General features: G+C 40.2%; 1 protein-coding gene across 9 annotated transcripts in view; it reads right to left on the bottom strand.

The window, feature by feature from the left end:
• The window catches only part of TMCC1 (transmembrane and coiled-coil domain family 1), a 157,703-nt gene that overhangs the window by 71,220 nt on the left and 59,145 nt on the right, over positions 1–27,338 (bottom strand). The window contains exon 2 of one of the 9 annotated variants that reach the window (XM_060402952.1): positions 9,616–9,814. The exons of the other annotated variants lie outside the window; for them this stretch is intronic. Coding sequence (XP_060258935.1) covers positions 9,616–9,654 — 39 coding nt within the window. The 5' untranslated portion in view covers positions 9,655–9,814. The remainder of the gene's footprint in view (positions 1–9,615; positions 9,815–27,338) is intronic. 9 annotated transcript variants of the gene reach the window in all.

The following is a 27,338-nucleotide window of genomic DNA, read 5'->3' as shown; positions in this document are numbered from 1 at the left end:
TTTAAGATAAGCTATTTTATAGTAGCCATTTTCCCTTTCTCTTAAATTAAAAACTAGGCAAGGTGACTCTGGAAGCCACCAGTATATTCAAACACAAGTGTGTTTTTGTAGGGGTAGGTTTATCAAACCAAGAGACAGCTCAAGAATGAAGTATGAGAGCTTTTTCTCAGTTTAGCCCAACAGAGAGATGTCAGCTCTTAAAAGTCTCCATATTATAATATCGAAATACCTAAATGTATTTGTTCATTGAATAATAGAGAAAGGAAGTTTCATTAGGATTTTAGTTTCTAAGTAGTGCTGTTTTTATGCAGGAGTCTAAATGACAAAGTCTACAGAGGAACAAATTCTTGCATCTCCAAAGTCCAGGAAAAAGGCAGACATAACACAGACAGCTTCCCAGTCAGTATAGCTCTAGCATTTCTTTTGTGATCGCTTTTTCAAAGGATGTAGCACTTATGAAAGGCGGCTATCACCACTTGACACCAAGCTTTCTTTATAAGGTGAAGAGGGAAGGCCTCTATATTCCAACAGGCAACCAAACAGAGAAAAGAAGACTGAAAGGCATGTCTTCCTGCACACAGACATGAACAAAATAGATCGACATAAAGTTCACATAAACTTTACCATAAAGTTTTCATGATGGGGGTGCGGGGAACAGTAAGAAAATACAGATGACAATGAATAAACCAGAAAACCAGAGGGGGTTAAAGAAAAGAAACTCAAAGGGAAATAAGGAGAGCTGGGGAACAGTGTGTAGGGGTGGGGAGGGGGAGTAATTTTGCTGTTTTAAAGAAAACAGCTAAAGCCTTGCTGAAGAGGTGACCTCTGAGCTGAGACGTCAATGATGCACAAGAGCAATCCAAGCAGATGTTGGAGAAACAGGGTCACAGAGGGAAGGGAGAACAAACGCAAAGGGCCCAAGGCTGTGCGCGCATCTGAGAAAACAGCAAGGCAGCGGGTGCAGCTCGGGCGGTCCGAGTAAAGGAAAGAGCAGTAGGACGTGAGGTCATTGCTCACCTTCACATACAACCTCCATTTACTAAGTTCCAGGTTCTCTCCAAGTCAGAAAACACACAGAATTTCTACTCTTTGCCCTACAATTTCTTGAAGTCGCAAGGGTTGGGTGTTATCTCATTACAGTGATCAATAACATCATTTCGTAAGATTCGAAACTAAAATAATCACTTACCACTAGACACTGAATAGCTTGGGTCACATTCTCAGTTTTCTCCAAAGAGAAAGTGTTCACTGAAACCAAGCTTTATGGCTAGTCTCCTAAGTCTCAACACACAGACACACACAGAAACACCCTGCAACCCAGACAGAATGGGCGATTCTACTCAGGTGCTGTGCGCATCGTTTCGAGATACATTTCACCAAGTGACTAGAAGACAGGGAGAGAATGTTAGAGACGTATGTTAAGACTCTGCAGTTGAAATTCCATACATAATACTAAGCGGAAATCTTCAACAACCCACATACATTATCTGGAAGACTGTTCCCTGGATTTACCCCTACAGAAGTTAAGGAATTTAGGATGACAACACTGTTCATTGATTGGTTGGCTGTCAAGTCACTCAGCCATGTCCAACTCTGCAACCCCATGAACTGTAGCCCACCGGGCTCCTCTGGCCACAGGATTTTCCAGGCAAGAATACTGGAGTGGGTTGCCATTCCCTTCTCCAGGGGATCTTCCCAACCCAGGGATCGAATCCAGGTCTCCCACATTGAAGGCAGATGCTTTACCAGCTGAGCCACAAGGGAAGCCCACACTGTTCATTACTTTGGTTAAATTTCCCCACAGAAAATATAAACTAACTCTCGGATTAGATTTTTAAAGGATGTTCACATTAGAACTTCCCCAAACAAACAGGTATTGAATATGACATAGCTCTCCCTCTTAAAACCATTCCTGGTAATCTTGCCTCCTTCGTGGAATATTTTCCTCCTGTCCTTCCTTCACTGACATCAATGATACGCAAAGGAAGGGGTTCCCCTGGAGTATGCATCAGAAAGGTGAGGTTATTTATCAGGTCACTCCCCAAAGTACTACTACCTTAAGCCTAAGTCACATTCTTACAGTATTAGTATTAATATGTTGGGGCTAAAGGGGAAGGGACAGTTGAGAACCACTAATCCAAATCCTCTGAAAGTAAAAGTTACTGCTCAGTCGTGCCTGTCTCTTGACGACCTCATGGACTGCAGTCTGCCAGGCTCCTCTGTCCATGGGATTTCCCAGGCAAGAATACTGGAGAAGGTAGCCATTCCCTTCTCCAGGGGATCTTCTCAACCCAGGGATCGAACCTGGGTCTCCCACACTGCAGGCAGATTCTTTACTGTGTGAGCTACCAGAGAAGCCCTTAAATCCTTTCAGTTCAGTTCAGTCACTCAGTCGTGTCCGACTCTTTGCGACCCCACGAATCACAGCACGCCAGGCCTCCCTGTCCATCACCAACTCCTGGAGTTCACTCAGACTCACGTCCATCGAGTCAGTAATGCCATCCAGCCATCTCATCCTCTGTTGTCCCCTTCTCCCCCTGCCCCCAATCCCTCCCAGCATCAGAGTCTAGGTCCAGGTAAAATCTCACTTCCTCTATGGGGCTTCTCAAGCCTACCTCAGGTTCAAAACAATAGTCTGTAAAAATAAAAAGCTTATTTTAGCTTTTTACCTTTTTTACACCCGCCACCCTAGTTATGATGAACTTTCCCTTAAGAGGAGTGGGTTTTGTCCAAGAAAAAGGACTTGAATTCCAACACACCGTCATACAAAGAAAATCTGTTGCGTATAAGGTAAACTTCCATTATAAGAAATGTGTGTTTCCACAGAGAAATTTTAAATTTTCTCCTGACAAGGAAGAGGCAGAGGAAATGTTTATCATCTCAGCGCTCAGACTCTAACAAGTGTAATTCTCTTGCTATTTTCAAATCTGAATTATCTGGAGTCGGCTAGCATCTAAATGCTAAGCCTATCCATTAAAGTCATAAACTTATTTTTATTTACTTTAGCCAAGAATAACTGTATAAAATTAGATCTCTCCTGGTATACAACTAGATATTTTTTCTGGCATTTGCGATCTAAAGTCATTTTTCTTGGGACTATAATCTAGCTCACAAACAGATCACAGAATTTTGCATCTTTCAGGGATCCCAGATAACACTTTTCAGATGAGGAAAAAGCTTCAGAGAGGTCAAATTACTTGTCTAAAGTCACACAGCCAGCCACAGTTCACTTAACTTCAGTGAGATATACTTTTGGGATAAATTTTATTAAATCAAAATGAAAGCCATGAAATGTTTATTATATGTGTTACCTTTGGATTTTAGACACTGCTGGCTTTAACATGGATTCTTCTCAAACACTAAACTTCTAATACACACAAAGTAATCTACTTCTTACAAAACACTAGCTGGAAACAGACTGAAATTTAATAGCAATTTCCTGTGCTACCACAAAGTAAGTTCAATTTGCACTCTTCTTGTTCAACATGTTTTGCAGCAGGACTGTTACAGGCCCATGTATACAGCAGAGGTTAGCCTCACTAACCCCAGGGTGTCCAAAAGGGCAAATTCTTTTAATTTTCTCATGTAAGCCAAGTCAAGAGTATTTTAGTAAGTATTACATACAACTTCTATATACAGATATAACAAGTAAAATGTCTTCTTGCCTTTATATACCATTCCGCAAATGGTATATAAATAGTATGGTTAACTCCAAACAGGTTCATCTAAAAAAACTTTAAAGGGTTAGTAACCCTGTACTACAAACTTCTATGTTACATGCAAAAGCTATCTTCAATCTGAGAATAACATCGATGGTTGGGATAAAGTTCCAAGCCCAGAAGAATATCACCTTTAACCATTAACCTTAAGTAAACTACTGGCAATGGTTTTCACTGAAGAATAATGAAATTCAATTCTACATTTTGATCTTTAAACACATCTAACTCAGACTGTTATCTACGAAAGTGTATATACATGGTAAATAATTTTTAAAAACCGAGTCTCCTTCCTACCCCTAACCCAAGTTTCCCAGGTCCTCTTCTCAGAGGCAATCACTGTTACCTATCCAAAGATAGAGGGGTCTATGTGTACCAAAAAAAGGGTGTGTGTGTATGTGTGCCTATTTGAAAATACAGTTTTAAAGAACCATCACTTCTTTTCAAATATACTTACAGAATGACAGAATAATGAAGACACCATAATCTTTAATACAGTGCTTTAATATAGTGCTTCACAGTTTCCAAAGTGCTTTCAAGGATATCAGCTTATTGATTTTCAAAACTAACAGTTCTTGGTAAACAAGTTCGAACTTCAAAGAATCTAATAGAGTCATTTAATATAGCCATCTCACTTAGGACAATGATATTCAAGGCGACACCAAATGAAAGTTATGTACTTAAAAAACAAAAAAGCAACACACTCCCAAGGAGATTTTACTATCTGCTCTTGGTAACATATTCCAGTCTCTCAGATATACAGCCAATAACTTGTTATTTTTAAAATTTAAACTGGCATCAACATCATGAAAACATTTCAGAATTATATAATACACATATTTTTAAATTGGTTTTCTACTTCAGCCTATTATCGCCAATATATTTGAACAGGAAAGCCATGCTCTATTTCTTACCTATTCCCACCACATCCACAATATATGGAACTGATTTTACTAGGGACTCGTTTCATGTAACAGTAGAGCAGCATCCATCAGTCTTCTTATTTTGGTTAAGTAATATATCAGAATGATCTTATAATGCTGATGACACTACTACCTCATTTAAGCCTCCAAAATACAAACATAAACCATTATATTTCCAAGTATGAAACTAGTTGATGTCTGAAGTAACTCAGAGAAAACTGAATTTTAAAAGCATGAAAAAGAGAGGTATACATTTCCATTACTTAAAAGCATCCATCTGGTACTGACTCCCACGCCTATACATAAAATACTACTTTGCTGTACCGATATAGTATTTATCATTCAGTTCAGTTCAGTTCAGTTCAGTTCAGTCACTTAGTCGTGTCCAACTCTTCACAACCCCATGGACAGCAGCATGCCAGGCCTCCCTGTCCATCACCAACTCCTGGAGTTTACCCAAACTCATGTCCATTGAGTCAGTGATGCCATCCAACCATCTCATCCTCTGTCATCCCCTTCTCCTCCCGCCTTCAATTTTTAGAAGGGTTCAAAATATTTTCTTTCTAATTGTGGTAAAAATACATAAAATTTACCACTGTAGCCATCAAAATACTTTTATAAGATCTTAATTATTTAAAATGGAAATGAGAATCCTTATTTCTTACACATTCATATAATGATTAAATCAATCATGTGCATTATCAGAGGTCACAAACCCAGAAAGCAGGCAGAAATTCAAAGGAAACTGCATTTGAGAATATAACAGTTTTTTATTAAGAATTCAGATTATGATCAACACTTCTCTAAATGTTAAGTTTCTTAAGCTGGTACCAAACTGACACCTAATAACAGGGCAGTCTCAAATGTAGGAAGGGCAAGAATAAATTTCTTAGACAAAAATACTTTCAAGTGCTCTACAAGTCTGAATTAAATAACTTCAATAAATAAGTCAACAGATGAACTGGGGGGAAAAAAAGTCCCACATCTCCTATTTCTCAGCCATTAATCTCTTCACAGGGCAACCCAGAATTTACTGGTATGATTTTTATATTCTATGTTTTATGCCATATGAAAAATTTTAATATAGCCAAAGAAAGATCTCCAACTGAGTAGGAAAGAAATGTGGTATGATTGAAAAAGAATCAAATCATCTTTGATGTACTATTATTTTAATTATCTGTTATATAGAAAGTACATTCTGTGCGGCTTTACTTGCCCTAAAGGAAGTAAGCCTCCTGTGTAAATGTGACAATAAACATGAACCCCAAACAAAGCTCAAGCTATTATTTTAGAACAAACATTATCCTGCATTTTAGAAAGGTCAGAACAGACATGTTCACATTTTCTTACATATACATTAACAAACAGTCGAAGGCTAAACAAGAAACTGGTTACCTATGGAAGCAGGGATTTGAAAGAGTTGAAAAGACATGGAAGTAAGAGTTCACAATTATATAATTTTTATTTGTGAATCACAGAAATGATTGTCATTAAAAAATAAAAGTATGTTTTTCTTACTGAAACAATCATAAAGCTATTTTCTCAAAGCCTCCTCAGCATTTATCATACTTTCTAAATCTTGCTGAAACAACCTTAAAGCTATTTTCTTAAAGCCTCCTCAGTAGTTATCATACCTTCTAAAAACCTAAAGTTTCTGAAATAGAAAAGACTGATTTTCTATTACCTATGTAAAGTGGGTCGGGGAGGGGGGGACGACAGCACAGCCAAGAATGAGTTAAAATAAGACTGTCTGAATGTTTAATTCATTGTATTAACATTATTAAATATTATTACAGAAACTCAATAGTAAATTCTTCTCCTTAATAGACATTTTTAAAAAGGCAATATAGTTCATAACGTTTCATTGTAAGTACATGCAGTTAAGCTTCAATTACATTTAATACGGCTTTATTAAATCAACTATTTTACTCAAATCAATATGTTTCTCTGGCCAAATAATGTAACTTTGTAGAAGACACTTACCAAGTGTGACTGATAAACCCTTTCAAACATTAATTTCAGCCCTGTGGGGTTGCTCCTTAAGAAATTACCTAAGTTATTACTATGCTGTTTTCTATACGCATGGAGAGAGATCACAGACCATGACAGGAGGCCAGTCAACATGCCAGGAATTTAGGGAGGCAGGTGGTGTGCGGAGACAGAACGGGCTTGGAGTTAGACCTAAGCTGAACCTGACACTCTATCTCTGGCTGATCCTGGGAAAATGAATTTCTCTGAACCTGTTTCTTAAATGGCAAAATGAAGTTGGTATCATCTAAGCTGAAGTATCATTAAGAGAAGTAACTGTCATGTCCAAATTAGCAAGTTTCAGACTATTTCAGCTGGCTCATGAAGAGGACTTAGGGGAAAGCTTTCCTTAGTATTTTTGAAGTCACATGTGAGAAAACTTTAAAGGAAGAAAATAATTTAAAACGGCAAAGGAAAGGAACTAGAAGGCAAAGAAAAATAACTTGTCTGAGGCACGTAACTGGGATCTGGTCAAAGAGGACAACTGAGCATGTCTCTTTTTAATGAAGATTTTTACTTCATCTATTTAATTTGCTCCCTCCTTTTTTACTTAGTTCAGATGTCAATATCCATTAGCCTGGAGGAATCATGTTAATATTCTAGGGCAAACATCCAGTGTAAGTAAACATGACTACCAAAGGTAAAAAGTGTCTAAATTAGATACTGGGTTTGAAATCACTGCAAACATGTATAAATACTTTCTTTCAACAAATTCCCAACAAAATTTAAAGATGATCATCTGAGTATTTCTTCTTGTCAAGATAGGAAATTGCTTTTTAAAATGAGATCATTCTAAGATAAATCTATATTTGTGGAAGATTATTCCTTATTGGAAAAAACACTTGTTCCTAAAGTTGGAATCATATGAAACTATCATTGTTCAACTGTTTTTGACCTGCAAATAGCCAATTTCACTTTGAGTGTTCAATGTGTGCTAGAAATACCATGCACTGGGGTACAACAGGGCCTCTGTTTTCAGGTAATGTGGGTTTAGCCAAAAAGACAGAATAGAGGCACTGTGTATTCACTGTAGTTTAAAAAAGAAGTTTTTTTGACATAGACTTTCAGTTTCTACTCCATATTTCAGGGCCATACAGAAACAATTAAGAATATTATTTTTTTCAATTCATTACTGCATTTTTTCAATTATTACTATGTTAAGGATAGAAAACAAAATTCCTTAGATTTAGTCCTCACCATCCAGTTTAGGACCCAGAAACCATGTTAAAATGGAAAGGGATGTTAGAAAAAAGAACTGAAAGAGGTTATCTCTTGTATAATTTGTATATATTTTCTAGTATATAATTTGTACCTTTTATTTCTTCATGTTATAGAGAAGATGTGCTCCTAGCTCCCCTAAGAACATTTTCCCCCCTATAATTCATGGTCAAGAGTAGAGTACAGAGTGAAATGAATATTAAAAGTTCACAAAATAATTGGGAGAGAAATACTGACAGCAAAATACCTAGAGAGCAGTTATTTCCTAATTAGAAACTTATCACCTAGTTCTCAATTGTTTCAAAAACTCTTATGCAGAAACGTCAGTGCTCTGACAATCTATACATCTTCCGCTTTTCAGTTGTACTATATATCTGAAAACACGTGGTTCTGGAAGTTCACATGAAGGAGATACAAAAATGACTCTTTTTATTGTTAGGGAGAAATGTTGAGGCTTCCCGTTTCCTCACTCCCATCATACATAAACCTGGAATGAAGACATGGGAAGCAAGGAAAATTTATTCTATAATAATACTCCAAAAAAGTCCTTGTTCAGCTTGGAGATCCAAGAAAAAAGATGACTTTTGACAAAGGGATGGAGGCAAGAGCCTTGCTCATTTCTGCCTGAATGCACACATCTTACACTGAGGTCACCTGTGAGGAACTAAAGGTTTCCCCTTAAGATAGTAATGCTTTTCAGGATTTAACAATTCTGACTAACCACTAACGAAGTGTAGAATACCTACTGATTTACTATTTGCTTTAGCTTTTGTCTGGACAGAGGCGCTATAGTGCATACGGTTGCACAAAGTCAGACATGACTGAAGTAACTTAGCACGCATGCATGAAGAGGATGGACTCTGACACAAATCCAGCCACCCAACTGCTACATTTTTCAAAAAGAGCTTTTCAAAAAGAATAATTTTTGAAATAGGCGCAACTCTTAGCATACCTGTCTTCTCACTAGTTTCTGCACTGACTTAAGAGAGCTCCATAAATGGTGAGCAGAGGGCTGGCCACTGCCAAGTGTGATCCATAAAACCAGCAGCCCCTCTTCTCAGAGAGCTTTGCTTTTTTTGTTTTTGTTTTTTTTTAATTTTCAATTTGATTTTCTCGGATTAAAATAAGTTTTCCCCCAAAGCTGCACACATGAAATGTGTTTTGTCAGCACAACTCAGGAAAAATTGATTCCTCAGCCTTCCAGCGACTGCCTGTCACCTGCTCCTTAAATGAAGGAGTATGTGAGTTTCTTAATACCACCACTCACCGTAACATCCTCAGGCTGGTCACACTTACCGAACTATTTTCTGGGAGCTTTCCCCAGTTTGACATTTATTTTTGTATGAAAGCACTGATTCCACAGACCAATAAGGTTTTCTCATTTTGGTCAAGAGCGGCTACATGAGTTGCTAATTAAACATGGGCACTTTTTACCCACTATTCTCTCTTTCCCCGCACACACTCTAGAAACCCTAAGTGAGAAGCGGACTACAACTTCCTCCAGATTCACAGATGACAGCTCCCCTTTCGAGGGAACAAAATCTGGGGTTCCCAGTGCAGGCTTCAACCTTTGTGTCTGTCTGAGGAAAGAACAAAAGGCAGCGCTTCCTCCCCCAGCCCCTCCTCAGCTCGGAGGAGGCAGGTTTGACAGAAGAACCGTGCCGCAGGACAAGGAGACCACGCCGGAGCCGGCGCGAGCTCCCCTCCACACGCACACCCGAGCTACCCACCTTGGATAGCTGCCTCCTGAGGCTGAAGCGCTGAACCATGGTCACCCTGAGGACTCTTCACACAAAGCGATCCACCAAGGGAAGGGCTTTTTCCGAGGCCGCTTCTTGCAAAAGTCGGTGGCAAAACATCTTGCAGGCTAGCACGGGAGCCGGAGGAACGCGCCGGGAGACTCAGCAAACTTGGAAGCCCTTCATTGTTCTAGGGGAGACAGGGCAGAGCCCACGTCGGAGGGGGAGGGCGGGATCCCGGCTCTGCGAGAGCGAGCACTTCCTGTGAGTCAGCCGAGAGGGGTCCGGGCAGAAGGACCACCCCTTCCCTTCCCACCAGATCGCCGGCCGGCGGCCAGGGGAGCCGCCCGGCCGCGGTGCCACCTGAGAGCCGGGGACAACCTGGCTCTCGAGCGGGAGGGGGAGCGGCGCGCTGGGGTCGGCAGGCACCGCTCTGCCTGCAGGAGCCGGGTCGCTGCGCCGGCGCCTCCCCCGGGGCCTCCCAGGGGCGGGGGTCCGCGGCCCCGACAGCACCCCCTGCTCAGGCTCCACCGCAGGTCGGCTGCAGGGCGAAACCCTGGGAGACGAGCCCCGCTTGGAGGAGAGGAGGAGTCTCTCCCCGGTGGCTCGGCTCGGCAGGCAGCCGTCCGGCTTTGTCTAAGCGATGGGCCAAGCCTTTCCTCTTACTCATGGGGAGGGGCCCGGGGCAGGAATGTCAGGTGCGGGGCGACTTCAGCTTCGTCACGAAGTTAAAACAACCTAAGCCTGTCTCCTGGGATGCTTGCCCTCTCTCATTAGAACAAGGTAGTAACTTTAACGACACGTCTACATACACAAAAGGAACAGCTCAGGCTGAATTAATGAAGGTAGAAAGGTATGAAAAAATGGCAATGGTGAGGGCAGTGCCAAAGATTAAAAAAATCCATGTGTATTTTGCTGTCATTTACTAGTCTCTTCCTATCTATTGGATTCTGCTTCCAGACAGCCGATGGGAGGATACAGCGTCATTTTAATGAAATTTCCACACTATATGCGCCTCTGCAAATTTTTCATGACTTCTGAATGAATTTAATAACTGACCAAGGCAGAATTTGGGGGCATATATTAATTTTTCTCTGAGCCTGTGACTCTCAATTCCCTGTCACATATGAACACCTGTCAGGCTACATAAAGCCTTTGTGTAATGAGCCTACTATGTGCGGTTGTTGTGTTGAGCATGTCACATCTATCATCCCATTGACTTCTCAAACTCGGTGAAATAGGTACTAAAATCCAACTATGATAAGTAAAGCAGGGATATTCTCTCTAAAAATCTCAATATTATTATGAGTAAACCATATAGTATTTCTAAATTTCTTTTCTTCAAAAGAGAAAACTGAAAAACGAGTTTGAAAAGATCTTCATGCAATGGATATCCTCAACTGTGCCCGAATCACATACCACTGTTTCTACTTATCAGCAAATATGATGACCAGTCTTTAAAAATTCATCTAAAATATGACACATTTCAGAGTACCTTAGGAAGAGTAGAAAAGACATACCAAATTAAAAAAAAAATCAGGCTGCCAAGGCTCCCACAAATTTTTCTAACCAAAATGCATACATAAAAAGTTTATTCTACAAACTCTGAATAGAAATGGACTGCACATATTTAACTGAACTTTTTTTGTGTAACTCCAAAGCTTAAAAAAACTATTAGATCAACAGATCTGATTGAAAGTGAAGCCTTCTTCGTATCTAGGTTCAGAGTATGCAATGCAACCTAATATTTAAACTAACTGATTGAAATTTAACTCCAAGTGGAAAGTAGGCTGACAAAGAACTTGAGTTCTGTGTGTTTTGTTTTTAAAAGGTAAGAGTACCATTACCTCCACTTTTCTCCTACAAAGAGAGAAACCAAGTATTCAGCAAACTTCTCCAGGGAAAGCAGAATTAATCCCAAACAGGGATTGAACCCACACTCCTGGCAGTGAAAGCACGGACTTCTAACCACTGGACTGCCAGGGAATTCCCAAGATAAAGTATCTTTAAACATGAGGCATTTCTGATAAAAGCAACTAGAATCCCAGATCACTGCTGTAAGAGTCTTGCTAACCCCACCTCCACAAAAAATAAAAAGAGTAAACAGGAAAAAGAATTAGAAAAAAATGTCAATGATATTTAAGTACACATTAAATATCAATCATAACTGAACAAGGTATACGTCCTCAAAGTGCCAGACACACAAGTGCTAAGTCACTTCAGCTGTGTCCAATTCTTTGCAACCCTATGGACTGTAGCCTGCCAGGCTTCTCTGTCCACGGATTCTCCAGGCAAGAATACTGGAGTGGGCTGCTGTGCCCTCCTCCAGGGGATCTTCCTGACCCAGGAATTGAACCTGCATCTCTTATGTCTCCTGCATTGGCAGGTAGGTTCTTTACCACTAGGGCCACCTGGGAAGCCCATAAGACTTAAAAAGGATGATGTCTCCTTTCTAGGAGGAACCTACTTATTTTTTACCTATTAAAATAAAGATAAATCTCTAATTGTTTAAAATGCAATAAAGCCTGTTAAATATAATTTGAATGCATGACTGCAATTCATTCCTTGATAAAATGATTTAAAAAAACAAACAAACCTGAGAAGATCCTCAGTAAGTTGAGCTGTTAGGGGAAAAATGAGAATCTCTAAATCTGATGTATTTTGAGGCATCTCACAGCTTTGTGGATGAAAATAGTAGACCAAGATCAAAAGCATTAGAACTGGGATTGCTGCTGCTGCTGCTGCTAAGTCGCTTCAGTCGTGTCCGACTCTGTGCAACCCCATAGACGGCAGCCCACCAGGCTCCCCCGTCCCTGGGATTCTCCAGGCAAGAACACTGGAGTGGGTTGCCATTTCCTTCTCCAATGCATGAAAGTGAAAAGTGAAAGTGAAGTCACTCAGTCATGCCTGACTCTTCGCCACCCCATGGACTGCAGCCCACCAGGCTCCTCCGTCCATGGGACTCTCCAGGCAAGAGAACTGGGACTAGAACCTCAAATACCCAGATTTCACAACACTACTCTTCCCATTACATCATGCTTTCTATTTTTAGTAATTTAGAATGCACTTTACAAAGAGCACCACAGAAGATACGTAGTAAACTTTTGTTGCAAACTGTATAATTACTCCATTTTAAAATTTGAACCTTTATACTTTGCTATGAGGGAGTCTCCCTACAGCCTGGCACACCTAAAGTAATATGCTTACAGTTCCTCCCCTTATCTTGCTGGCGTCCAACGTAACAGAGTTCTATTAAATAAATCTTATTGTTCAAACATTATTGTGGGTTTTAACCAGCTTCCTGTGATAACCCAGTAGAAGTAATTGCACAGTGCCAGCTACCAGTCAATCCATAAAACTGTAAGACAGGCTTTCATTATGCAGCACCGTGTCATTGCAGAAAGCCCCTCTCATTCAGGCCAAACAAGCATTAATGCCACCAGACAGTACAGAAGGAAACATTCCCTTTAGTTAAGGAGGTTCACAATCCAGTGAGGAAACACAGAAAACTTGAAACAACTGTCATTAATGCGGCAGGTGCTATAACATAGGGACAGAGGAGGCACAAAGAAGGGAGAGATCAACTTCGCAGGGGACGGATAAACTCGGAAAGTAGGAGTCTTTCAGAGTGGGCAGAAATTCTGCAAGTGGACAAGAAAGAGGAAGGGCATTCCAGGCAGAAGAAAAAACACAAGTTAAAAACACAGAGGGGTGAATCAAGCAGTAAGTAAAATTCAGTTTTCCCAAACTAACAACGCACCGTGTTGTAAGTCATAATATTTTCCACAATATTTTTTCTTTGTGGAATGGAATGGGGATTATAACAAAATTCATGTATTCTTTCTTTCTAAATTGCACGTTAGCCATTTTGCTATAAATTGCCCAAACGGGAATACCCCATCATTAACAAATAATAATCTGACAGGTTCTCTCTTTACACAAGTTATGATTGTTTTAGCTACTGTTTGCCTTTAAAGCAAGGACAGAGAAAAATCTATTTACAAAAAGTTTAGTAAATAACATCTTCAGTTGCTGCATTTCCTATGGCAGTTCAGGCCCCTTGAATGATATTTCTCTCTTGCAGGAAGAATTTCTTTTGGGAATCCCAAAAACCGTATTTTTTTTTTTTATTTTTATTTTCAAAAACCATATTTTATCTACCTAAGAACTGCTTAAGTACCTTATGGAGTTATTTGCAAAGGTTCCAGCCACTGTCAATACAAACAACCCTAAAAGTATACTTTATTTGGTAGTAAGATGTTAACTGATACTGATGACAAAAATAATTTTCAACATCTAATCGTATTTAATACCATAACTAACTCATTGTGACGGCTGATTTAAAGGGCAGCCAACCATGCCAAATTAACATATTTATTTTCATGAACTGGACATAGCTCTTTTAAATACGCTGAATTAAGGTTGCCCCCTTTTACATCAGCATCGTTTGGGGATCTGTGATTATTTTTCCCTGTAAACCCATGCGTGTGTCACCTGCAGTGAATACACGGCAAGGGAGAGGGCGACAAGCAGAGGGAGGGGAGACGGGGAGGAGGACTAGAGCGGACCTGCTAAGTACCAAACAACAACGGCCTGCTGTTGGCTCTTCTGCTAAGAACATACAGCGAGATTATGTATTTGAAATATGTAAACACTATAAAATCACATTCTTAGAACGGTTTACAAGGTGTTTCCTGTGCTGGTCCCCGCTTTCTCTCTCCAGACCTCTCGCATGACCTTCAGCTTCGCTCCCAAGCTCTGCTGACACTTCTGTCCCTTCGGGAAAGCCTTCTCTGTCAGCCTCCATGAGCTGCTTCTCCACCCTGCTGAGTCCTCCTCAAACAGTCATTTCCTTGTCTGTATCACCTTCATCAAAACATAAGCTTCTTAGGGTAAGGAACTCTGGCACCTGCTAGGCCAACTATTCATTAAATATCAATGTTTACTGAACGAATGATTTAAAAATATAAGGCAATGCTTAATGGCTCTATAAAACTTCAAAAGCTTCTAAGACATTCTGGACTTCCTTCTTTCTTCCTCAACCATCTCCCTTACTCTTAAACTCCTGGGTTTTTCCACTTAATTCTTCTTGTTCTCCTATTTCACTTCGTGATTATTAATTTTATTAATTATCTGTCAATTACTTACCTCCCACTTATGACTCTCTATAATTTAACATTTTCCAACAAAATGCTTCTTGTAAAAATTCAGAAAATATGGTAAAATATAAAGAAAATTTGTGAATAATATCACCATACAGAGGGAACCACTAATAGTGTTTGATAAATTTTCATTTGGACTTTTTATTTTTAATTCTGCAAATGATTTATAAATGCTTAACTGTTGTAACCACTATTATCAATTTATCCTTTTTTTACTATGAATTTATATACTATGTACTTATAAAAGTACACAGTATTACATGCATGCTAGCTTGCTTTGTTTTTAACCCAACTAATATCATACCATACATATTATTTGAAACTTCTTTTGCTGTGGTCTGAATGTTGATGTCCCCCCAAAATTCTTAGGTTGAAATCCTAAAACCCAGTGTGATAGTATTAGAAAGCAGGGTATTTGAGATATGCTACAGTCAGCAGGTGGGACCAGTGCTCTTATAAGAGAGATCCCAGACTCTCTAATTCCTTTCAACATGTGAGGATACGATGAGAAGTCTGAGGCCCAGAAGAGGGTCCTCCCCCAGCCACACAGGCACACAGATCTCGAATGGCTAGCATATGAACTGTGTGAAATAAACCCTGGTGCCTATAAACTTCTCAGTCTGTGATATGTGGTTATAGCAACCCAAATAAGCTACGCTATCTGTTTTTAAAAATTCAATTTACTTAGAAAATTCTGACAGCACATATGGATCTCCACTATTTAATTCCTATACAGTATTTCACAGTATAGATGGAAGAATCTATTTGTGCATTTTCTTGATAATCATTTAGATTATTTCCACATTTCTGCTAGTTCAAACATACAAGCCTACTCAGGCCTGCTGTCAGATGTGTGATTCCCATCCCACCCCACCCCCCCACCCCAGGTGAGACATTAAGATAAGATCCTAGCTATTGAAGGTCCAACTCAAACTCATTTTTTTGGAAGCCACTCCTGTTCACTTAAGTTCACTATCATTTCTGCTTCTGCGTAGCTCATAGTGATGGTTCTTATGCTTTTATATTTTGTGTGTTGATGTTGTCTTATTATACAGTTTTTTATGCATTAAGGTTGCCTTTCATCAAATTAAAAATAAGGACCTTGGAGGATTACACCTCATCTTTTCTGTATCCCAACTGCATAGTACCTTATACATAGTGGACTGTATTATGCATGGTAGCCTTTGACTGTGTGGATCACAACAAACCGTGGAAAATTCTGAAAGAGATGGGAATACCAGACCACCTGACCTGCCTCTTGAGAAATCTGTATGCAGGTCAAGAAGCAACAGTTAGAACTGGACATGGAACAACAGACTGGTTCCAAATCAGAAAAGGAGTACATCAAGGCTGTATATTGTCACCCTGCTTATTTAACTTCTATGCAGAGTACATCATGAGAAACTCTGGGTTAGAGGAAGCACAAGCTGGAATCAAGACTGCCAGGAGAAATATCAATAACCTCAGATATGGAGATGACACCACCCTCATGGCAGAAAGCGAAGAACTAAAGAGCCTCTTGAGAAAGTGAAAGAGGAAAGTGAAAAGGTTGGCTTAAAACTCAACATTCAGAAAATGAAGATCATGGCATGTGGTCCCATCTCTTCATGGGAAATAGATGGGGAAACAGCGGCAGAGTTTGTTTTGGGGGAATCCAAAATCGTTGCAGATGGTGACTGCAGCCATGAAACTGAAAGATGCTTGCTCCTTGCAAGAAAAGCTATGACCAACCTAGACGTTACTTTGTCAACAAAGGTCCATCTAGTCCAAGCTATGGTTTTTCAGTAATCATGTATGGATGTGAGAGTTGGACTATAAAGAAAGCTGAGGGCCAAAGAATTGATGCTTTTAAACTGTGGTGTTGGAGAAGACTCTTGAGAGTCTCTTGGATTGCAAGGAGATCCAACGACTCCATCTTAAAGGAAATCAGTCCTGAATATTCATTAGAAGGACTGATGCTGAAGCTGAAACTCCAATACTTTGGCCACCTAATGGGAAGATCTAACTCATTTGAAAAGACCCTGATGCTGGGAAAGATTGAAGGCGGGAGGAGAAGGGAAGGACAGAGGATGAGATGGTTAGATGGCATCACCGACTCAATGGACATGAATTTGAGTAAACTCAGGGAGGTAGTGAAGGACAGGGAAGCCTGGTGTGCTGCAATCCACGGGATCACAGAGAGTCAGACATGACTGAGCGACTGAACTGAACTGAACACAGTAGGCAATCAATAAATATTTCTCAAATGCCCTGAAAACTTTAAAACAATACATGGTCTTATCTGATAGGCTTACTTTATTTCTTTATTCCAAAATAAAACATTAGACAGGCTAATACTGCTTTAGACTTCATCTTCTCAATTTGCATATATGAACCTCACAAAGGACAACCACCTTACTCAAGTCCAAAATATTCCATCTCTGATTCCCTTTTTCCCACCTGTCTTATAAAGAGAATCATTATCTGGCAGTATTCATACTTCAAAAAGTGATACCAGGGACAGTGATGTCAGCAAAATGGCAGACTAGGAAATACTGGCCCTCCTTCCCTCACAGAGCCACTGAGTTAACAACAATAGACAGACAAGAAGTTACAGCACCTGGGCCACTGTAAACCCAACACAAGATTTCAATGAAAGGGGTAGGAAAATGGCGGTGTTTGGCATTCTGTACTCATGCCACTTTCCCTGCAGAGCACGATGTGGAGCAACCAGGAAGAAAACTGTCATGCCTGGACTCTTCCCTGGGAAACACAAGCAAAACAGACCTCATGTCCAACTCTGGCCTGTCTGGAAACCTTCTAAGGGACTGGTTCTGTCCTGGATAACTCTGAGCACTAAGAGAACTAGGAACCAGAGTTGCAAGACACTGTAAGCAAGGTGCAAGAGGCAGCTTGGAGCTGTACTTCTGCAGGCAAAGCCCAAGGGGAGTTGAGATTAAACAAAGGCTTGAGAGGCTGGGATAGGTGATTTTTTCCAAATTTTTTCAAGTGCCTCAGCAAAACCCGACAAAGCCTATAAAGAAACAAAGAGGCAGGGCCCAATTAAAGGAACAAAATTAAACTCCAGAAACAGACTCTAAAGAAACAGATCTATGAGGTGACTGACAAAGAATTTCAAATAACTGTTGTAACAGTCATTTCAATACGTGGTATTGGAAAAACTGGACAGTCACATGCAAAAGAATAAAATAAGACCACTAAGCCAAAATGGATTAACGACTTGAGCATAAGGCCTGAAACCATAAAACACCTAGAAGAAAACCTAAGTAGTAAGCTCCTTGACATCAGTCTTGGCAATGATTTCTTGGATTTGACGCCAAGAGCAAAGGCACCAGAAGTAAAAATAAACAAATGAGAATACATCAAACTAATAAGCAAAGGAACCCATCAACAAAATGAAAAGGCAGCCTAGCGAATGGGAAAAATATCTGCAAGTCATACACCGGAAAAGGGGGTAATACCCAAGATACGTAAAGAATGCATGCACCTTAACAACAAAAAGTCAAGCTGATGAAAAAATGCGCAGAGGATGTGAACTGCTGCCGCTAAGTCGCTTCGGTCGTGTCTGACTCTGTGCAACCCCACAGACGGCAGCCCACCAGGCTCCGCCATCCCTGGGATTCTCCAGGCAAGAGTACTGGAGTGGGTTGCCACTGCCTTCTCCGGATGTGAACTGACATTTCTCCAAAGATGACAAAAGACAGCTGACAAGCTTATGAGAAGATGCTCAACATTACTAGTCATCAGGGAAATGCAATCAAAACCATAATGAGATAGTGCCTCATACCTGAAAGGATGACTACTATCAAAACAAAACCAAACCCAGAAAACAAGTGTTCAATTCACAACAGCTAAGAGGTAAAAGCAAACCAAAGATCTAGCAGATAAATGAATCAACAAAATGTGGTCTATACACACAGGGAATATTATTCAGTCTTAAAAAGGAAGGAAATCCTGTCACATGCTGCGAGATGGATGAACCCTGAGGACATTATGCTTCGTGAAATAAGCCAGTGAGAAAAAGACAAACACTGTATGATTCCCCTCACGTGAGGTATCTAGAGTAGCCAGAGTCCACAGAAGGCAGAACGGTGGTCACCAGTGGCAGAGGGGAGGGAAGACAGGAAGAGTTTCTAAAATGGGTATAGAGTTTCTGATTTGCTAGATGAAATGGTTTGGAGCTCTATTTCACAACAAAGTGAATATAATTACCACTACTAACTTGCACATTTAAACAGTAAATTTTTGAAAATGTGGGCCACATTGAGTGGCAGGATCTCAGTGCCCAGCCAGAGACTGAACCCATGCCTCCTGCAGTGGGAATGCAGAGTCTCAACCACTTGCTGCCAAGGAAGTCTCTTAAAATAGTATATTTTGTTACGTGCTTTTCCCCACAATTTTTAAAAAGTGACATGAGCTGTATTTCTGTCTATTTCCAAATACGCTCCTTGATTCAGCACTTTTGTTTCCTTAAGCCTTTCTCCTTTTCTTGCATTTAGGCATGAATATCAACCAACAGATGTCTCTTTTTTTTCCCCCCCAGAAAAAATGGAATATCCTCTAAATAAAAGGACATTCTCTCCAGACAGAAATGAAGAGTTTTGACAGTGACATATCACTGCAAGGTGTTACAGACCTAGTACAAAAAAAAAAAAAAAAAAAAGGCTTACTGCCAAGAATCCTTATAAATGGACAAGCAGCTACTCCTTTCTGATTTGTTCTTATAATATCTTATTACTCATATTCACACAATGTTAAAAAAGAATTCTTTAAAATGTAACTTCTTAGTCTTCATCTAAATTCTATTTCTCACAGGTGGCCTTTTGTAAAGGACAATAATTACATTAAAAATAACTACAACTCTAAATGAAATAATTATATCCTGAGGTTTTGTTCTCTCAAGTGGGGCCCCCATGCAATTGTTTACATTGCCCAGAGCATGCTGAACGTGAACATTATCACAAGTCAGAGAGACAAAGGAGCAATTCCTACCCCACAGGCCACAGAAACATCTCTAGCAGTGAAAAATGACAACACTCGTGAAAAGAAAAGACCCAAAGACCACATATGTACGGTCAACAAACCAAACAACAAGAGAAGGTTGCTGGGGATTCTTATGTCTTCCTGCTGAGAGGCCCGTCCTGGCGTTATGAAGTGTCATTCTTTATCTTCAGCAATACCAAGTGCCTTAATGTCTGATATTATTATATATATTATATTATAACCTACCTGATATTAGCACAGTTTTAACAGCTTTCTTTTGGTTAGTGCTCACATTTTTTTCTGTCTTTCTACTTCCATTTTACTGTTTGTTTTAAATTTGTCCCATGTGTTCTTTATTCTTTTATTCTTCTTTTCTATGAATCAAGCATTTTTCATATTTCATCTAATCTTGTCTATTAGTTTTTAATGCATTTTTGTGTTATTCTTTTAGTGGTACCATGTGAATTACAGGGTTACCAGGCTACCTTAAGCATCTTCCAAACAATCCTCCGAAGTCCTTCTTGCTACTGTTGTATATTTTATTTCTACTATGTTTTAAGCCACACTGGCAGCCATATTATCATTTTAAAGTTCAATCTTTAACCAACCTAAGGAAATATACATGAAGGCTGTACACAGAATGAACAAAATTAAGTAATACTATTCCAGCTAAACTGATATTTGCTGAAATCCCCTACAGATTCGTGTAGCCTGGCAGCCGGGGACTCAGGGAGTATGCTGTTAGTGTGCAAATTCACAGGCACTGTGTATCTAACTGGCACTCCATGGAATTTACAGGCTCCAGCCTCAGTAGTGTGGAGCTTTTAGAACACTGGAGGAACCCTGATGTAGTTCTAAGACACACAGGTATACTGACTAGGGACCTCAACTTTTTCTCTTACTTAGCCTGACACTATCATTTTATCTCATCCTTTCCTCCTACTGGAATGTTTCCAAAAACACTATAGAACAAATTCCTACATTGGACAAAAAGGTCTGTTAACTAAACTATTAAGATCTTTTAACTTTGCTGCGTTGCAATCACACAAAATTACCATTTTGATAGGCTAAAATTGCTTCAGTTCAGTTCAGTTGCTCAGTCGTGTCCGACTCTTTGCAACCCCATGGACTGCAGCACGCCAGGCCTCCCTGTCCATCACCAACTCCTGGAGTTCACTCAAACTCACATCCATCGAGTCGGTGATGCTATCCAGCCATCTCATCCTCTGTCGTCCCCTTCTCCTCCTGCGCCCAATCCCTCCCAGCATCACAGTCTTTTCCAATGAGTCAGCTCTTCACATCAGGTCCCCAAAGTACTGGAGTTTCAACTTTAGCATCATTCCTTCCAAAGAACACCCAGGACCGATCTCCTTTAGAATGGACTGCTTGGATCTCCTTGCAGTCCAAGGGACTCTCAAGAGTCTTCTCCAACATCACAGTTCAAAAGCATCAATTCTTTGGCACTCAGCTTTCTTTACAGTCCAACTCTCGCATCCATACATGACCACTGGAAAAACCAAAGCCTTGACGAGACGGACCTTTGTTGACAAAGTAATGTCTCTGCTTTTGAATATGCTACCTAGGTTGGTCATAACTTTTCTTCCAAGGAGTAAGCGTCTTTTAATTTCATGGCTGCAGTCACCATCTGCAGTGATTTTGCTTACCTACTGGCAATTACATATGGCTTAAAGTAATACTTCAGTATAATTAAGATATCTAGATTAAGGAAATCAAACTTACATTACATTAAGTGTAATCTAGGTTACACTTAACCTAGATTTCCTTCACCCAAATCAGGATTTGGAAAACTAAGCTTTAATATCTGAATTCAAACGTTAAAAAGATTATTCTGTCTATGACACTCTAGACCAATGAAAGGAGAACGAAGCTCATGTTTAGCTGTTTAGTGAGAAGAATCCGAGACAGAAGATAACTGCAAAATTGCTACAGGAATGCTATTTTTAGTGGCTACAGGAAGAAACAAATGGATCCTAGTCTTTCCTACTGTACATGAGTGGCCCCCTAGGTTTCAAAAGGCTCTGTATGTGCTGAAACACAGGCTAACCTGGATTACAACCAGTAGAAATGAAATTTTTGGTGATTTCTACTTTGAGGGCAAAGAGGACTTTAGAAGGCAAGTCTGTATCAAAGTCCCTCACATTTCTATTGTAATAAAAGCTTCCTTAGAGAGGAATCAATGAACTAAACATATTTATCTTGGCTTTCTATTAAAACTGAAGTAATAAAAGGCATACAACCAGAAAGGCACAGCAAACTTGAGAGGAGAGAGCAGCAGATAAGGATGTCAATGAAACTCTCTGGGAGGTAAAGAACGATGGTCCAGTAATAAAGGACAGCTTTGGGGTTTCCTTCAGTCGCATAAGTACTTGGCAGGGGAGTGGGTGGTGTGAAGCAATCAACAAGAAGCAAGCCTATTTATGCCAAAAGTATAGAAAGGTCAGGATTTAGAAGTATCAGGGGTTACTCTAAAGACAAGGGCACTGGGTCGAGTCTGAAAACATAAGGACTGAATATGAGTATTTATAGTGAGCACTTAGCTCAGCAGCTCATTCTCGTAAGGCACAAGAAGGTGATCAGTCCAGGGGTTTATTTTCTGGGGAACACTCAAACAAGGGATGAGAAGGATTGTTGACTGAGAGACTCTAAACTCTGAGGGATAGAACGAGGAACCACTCTAAGGACAGAAGGATTACACTGATAAATGAGAATTTCAGTCCTCTACCTCCTAGTGTTCCAGCAAAACAGGCTGCCAGGCTGATGACCACCACCACCACCCATCCACCAGCTAAGGCAAAAGTCTGAACAATTCGTCTGGAAAAGCTGACTGCAGAGCTGAAAAAAGGGGTCTTCAATAAAATGAGTCTCTGCCTAATCACTCTATAGTAAAAACTATCACCTAAAGCTTTCACAAAGGAGAGCTTCCCACAGCATTTTAACACCTCCCTCAAATATGAAGAAAGAGCCAAGGATGACCAGACACTTGCGAAAACGCTGTAACCAAAAAACCAAAGACTACAACACCCAGGAAAACGGAAAACGGAAGGGCTCTGAAGAGAAGAGACAATATAGGGAGAAAAAGAATCCTGAGAAACAGAAGAAAACAAAACCTTTACTATAGGAAAGCATATTATACAAAAGTATTCATAGAAGAAAAAAGGGCCTTAGAAACTGTAAACCATGAAAGAAATAAAATATTTTAAGGGAAGTACTGGAAAGTAAGTTTAAGGAAACTTCCCAGGAGTTCGGATAAAAGACAGAGGCAGGAAACAAAACAGAAGCCCTGACCTGTGACTACAAAGTGTAGGGGGATAAGATGCACAGTCCAGATGTGCCACGAGTGCATGCAGAAACGTGGAGCAACCCCAGGGAAACACACCTGCAGAAAAAGCAATTCACAGAAGACTCACTGTGGCTATTCAGTCGCTCAGTCATGTCTGACTCTCTGCGATCCCGTGGACTGCAGCACGCCAGGCTTCCCTGTCCTTCACTACCTCCCTGAGTTTACTCAAATTCATGTCCATTGAGTCGGTGATGCCATCCAACCATCTCGTCCTCTGTTGTCCCCGTCTCCTCCCGCCCTCAATCTTTCCCACCATCAGCGTCTTTTCCAGTGAGTCAGCTCTTCGCATCAGGTCCCCAAAGTATTGGAGTTTCAGCTTTAGCATCATTCCTTCCAATGAACACCCAGGACTGATCTCCTTTAGGATGGACTGCTTGGATCTCCTTGCAGTCCAAGGGACTCTCAAGAGTCTTCTCCAACACTACAGTTCAAAGCATCAATTCTTCGGCGCTCAGCTTTCTTTATGGTCCACTTCTCACATCCACACATGACCACTGGAAAAACCATAGCCTTGACTAGACAGACCTTTGCCAGCAAAGTGATGTCTCTGCTTTTTAATACACTGACTAGGTTTGTCATAGCTTTCCTTCCAAGGAGCAAATGTTTTCTAATTTTATATAAGCTATACTATACCATTTTATAAAGCCCCAAAACAAATACAACTAAACAATGTCACATACATCATTTCAGACTGAGAACCTGAAAGATGGCAGCACATGAGTCTATGAAAACTCCTTTCCAAAAAATGTACAAGAATTCCTCGGTTAAGGATTCAGTGGTAAGGACTCCACGCTGTCACTACCAAGAGCCCAGGTTCGATCCCTGGTTGGGGAACTGAAATCTCACAAGCCACACAGAGTGGCCAATAAAAAAAAAAAAAAGGTCAAATCACAGATTCGGAAGCAAGTAGAATGTTTTATACTTCTGTGTTGCAAAGCAGAAGTCTGTGACTTTTAAATTCTTGGTTTCAACAATTCTCTGAAAGACTAAAGACATTAACACACACTGAAATAATATTAATTTTTTAAATATCATTTGTTCCTATAGCTTATTGTTGGCCTTAAGTCACAATTCAGTCTTCCTTTGTCAGAAGGCTTTTCAATGCTTCCAGCTGTGATTTCAAAAATGGTACTAGGACAATGCTGTATTGTGAAGCCACAGACAGTGAATGATAAGAGATGCAAAGTAACAGGAAGAAAAAAAATCACAAGAGTACAAAAAGGAGAGAGAGAAAAGACAGTATCTATAGAAAAATATATATCTAAAACGTTCAAATTACACAAAAAGAATGGTCTCTGTTATTTTTCATACTGAACATATGATTCTGTGATTATCAGTACACACGTCTACGTCGGTCTTGTGTCCATGGTTCCTAGATCATGGCTCCCGAGACTCTTGGAATTCCTCAAGGGTAGAGGATGGGGAGAACCTTGTTATCGTATTTGGTGTTTTGTCCTCAGTTCCTGAAATAACTTCAGAGTATAAAGGTGAAATGGGTGTCTTATTATTGATAACCCCTTGCAACTACATCTGAATTTCTGCTAACGAGGTAACTTTATATAAAGGTCCTAGGTAACCCGAACCAAGCCATGTGATAAGAGGGTTGGAACTTTCAGTCCAACCCATCCCACCCAACCCAACTCCCATCCCAGGAAAGAAAGAGGGACTAGAGATTACACTCAGTCACCAGAGGCCAAGTAAATAATCCAGTTGCCTGGGTAATGAAACTTCCATAAAAATCCCTGAGGACTGGGTCTGGAGAGTTTCCAGGTTGGTGAACACATGGAGGTGCTGGGAGAAAGCAGGGAAGCTCTAATCTCTTCCCTCATACCTTTCCCTTCGCACCTCTTCCATCCACCTGTTTCTGAGTTATATCTTTTAGCAAAAAAGCTGTAGTGTCATAAGTAAAATATTTTCCCAAGTTCTCTGGGTCGTTCTGCTTAATAGTAAATTAATCATTCCCGAGGAGCAGCTTATGGAAAGTGCTCTAGCCAGCTGGTCAGCAGCACAGGGGACAACTGGACTTGGGACTGGCAGGAAAGGGGGACGGGAGGCAGTCTCACGGGACTGAGCCCTCAGCCTGTGGGATCTGATGTTATCCTCACATAGCGTCAGAACTGCTTTAAACTGGAAGACACCCAGCTAGTGTTGCAGAGGACTGTGTGGAAGGAAAAAACACCCCAGCCCTTTGGTGACCAAAAATGAAGTGTTTTGTGTGAGTAATAAAGGAGAGATACAAGAATATTTTTTCCTTTATACAACACTGATGTCTTTTGCAAAGATTTTTCTGCCAGTTTTGATGGCAGTTAATTTGTTTTAATCTCATTTTTAGGTGAATCCCACTAAAAGAGTAAAAAAATAATTGCCCATTAAAGATACTCTAGATGTGACAATGTGTGACTCATCTAAATGAGGAAACTGATTTATTCAATTGATTTTATTCAGTAAAACTACAAATCTTCATAATGATGAAAGCAGGATGTAAAAGTCAAGCTTGTCTTGATTTCTGTACCAATCTACAAACCAATCTGTACCCTAATGCAACAGAAGGACACAGAACCATGAGCAGAAAACAAGGAATACATATCACATCCTAGTAGGTAACCCAGGGCAGGTAATTTACACTGCGGCCTAAATTCTCCTGAGCTCTAATCGGATCAGAAACCTTCATTCCCATTCTCAAGAAGCTGAACTGCTGACAACTAGAAGACAGACTGAATTCTATCTTTATGCAAAGAAACTTAAGCAAGGTCACCTTACACCTATGGCCCTCTGGGCAAACATTCTTAGGAAGAATACATTTATCTCACACATAGTTATCTGCTTAAACTTAATTTGATTCTATGTTCAGTGCAACTCATCACAAATCACGTAAAGACAATGTATGATAACCAAAGAATATGGAAAACGGAAGAAAGCTTAACAAAGAACTATTTCAAGTCCTAACAATCACACTCGCAGTAACAAAATGGGGTAGATTATTTTCTTCAGCTGCTTTGTATTCTTGTAGCAGACAACAGTGCCACAGAGCAGAAAACTTAGAGCCTGTTCTTTCGCCTAGAAGAATGCACAGTTGCCACCTGAGCCATCTACAGTGACTGGAAACAATCTACTGTTGTTGGAAAGGCTGTGGTGAGCTTCAGCCAGTAAGCAGGGCTGAAGACATTCCGTGCGACGCTAAAGTGGTTCTTTATACGTGCATCTGCACTGCTCCTCAACAGGAGACTTTTATTAATAGACCAGGAGTATGCTCCCTAAGACTGTGTATGTTCTCATGAGCCTCTGTTTCAATCAAGTCCCAGAAATCATTTTCCACAGAGCATCTTCATATGGAAGGTTATATCAGTCTTCAGTTCCTCTGAAGCACTAGTCCACGATTAAACTTCCTACGAAGAAATGCTTAGAAATAGAGATGAGAATTAGGGCTCTGTTTCACTCTTATGGCCATGCATTCATTTCGTGACTTTTTCATTTTTAAAAGAAGAGTGCTGCTGAGATGGAAACCATCTCAATAAATGCAGGGTCAGTCATTACACACACACAGAGAAAGACTCAAGTTCTAGGGAATTCAGTATCACTTCTAGAGTCACTGGTGCGGAATGGCTTTTGCCTCTGCGTTAACAATGAGAGAGAACAGGGTATTCCATGAACCAGGAGAGAAGAAACCCACACAGAAAGCCTTCAGCAGCGCTTGCTCTCGAGCACTGCAGCCACATTCACAACACTCAAACCAAGATCTGCGTCGTGAAGAAGCTCTACGTTTATTGCCAACTTATCTTTGTTTGCTGATCTCACAAAACCACCACTCTCTCACTGAAAAGAAATAAACGGAGTTTAGGAGGAAACTAAGGTTTTCCTTTTTAAGGTGATACAACTTTGAAGGTTCAAAGATGAAGCTGTTCAATTTCTACCACAGAACAGACGAATTTTAGTGAAACACTACTTATGTATGTTAGAACTGAAAAAACTGAAAACATATTTCCTAAGTCATTAGTGATACTATATACTTCAAAATATCTGTTCATTTATTTTAAACTTGTTTTCATTTCTTTCTCTGTTTGATATAATGAAACAGAGTAAGCAATAACGTCCATTTTTTGAATCCCTTGTTGTTTATATATTTAGTCTTCCATTTAGTCAGGATGGAGAAGGGAATGGCAACCCACTCCAGTATTTCTTGCCTGGAGAATCCCACGGACAGAGGAGCC

This window comes from Ovis aries, chromosome 19 (assembly GCF_016772045.2).
Source record: "Ovis aries strain OAR_USU_Benz2616 breed Rambouillet chromosome 19, ARS-UI_Ramb_v3.0, whole genome shotgun sequence".
Taxonomy (NCBI): Eukaryota; Metazoa; Chordata; class Mammalia; order Artiodactyla; family Bovidae; genus Ovis; species Ovis aries.
This window is presented reverse-complemented; position numbering and strand designations above follow the sequence as displayed.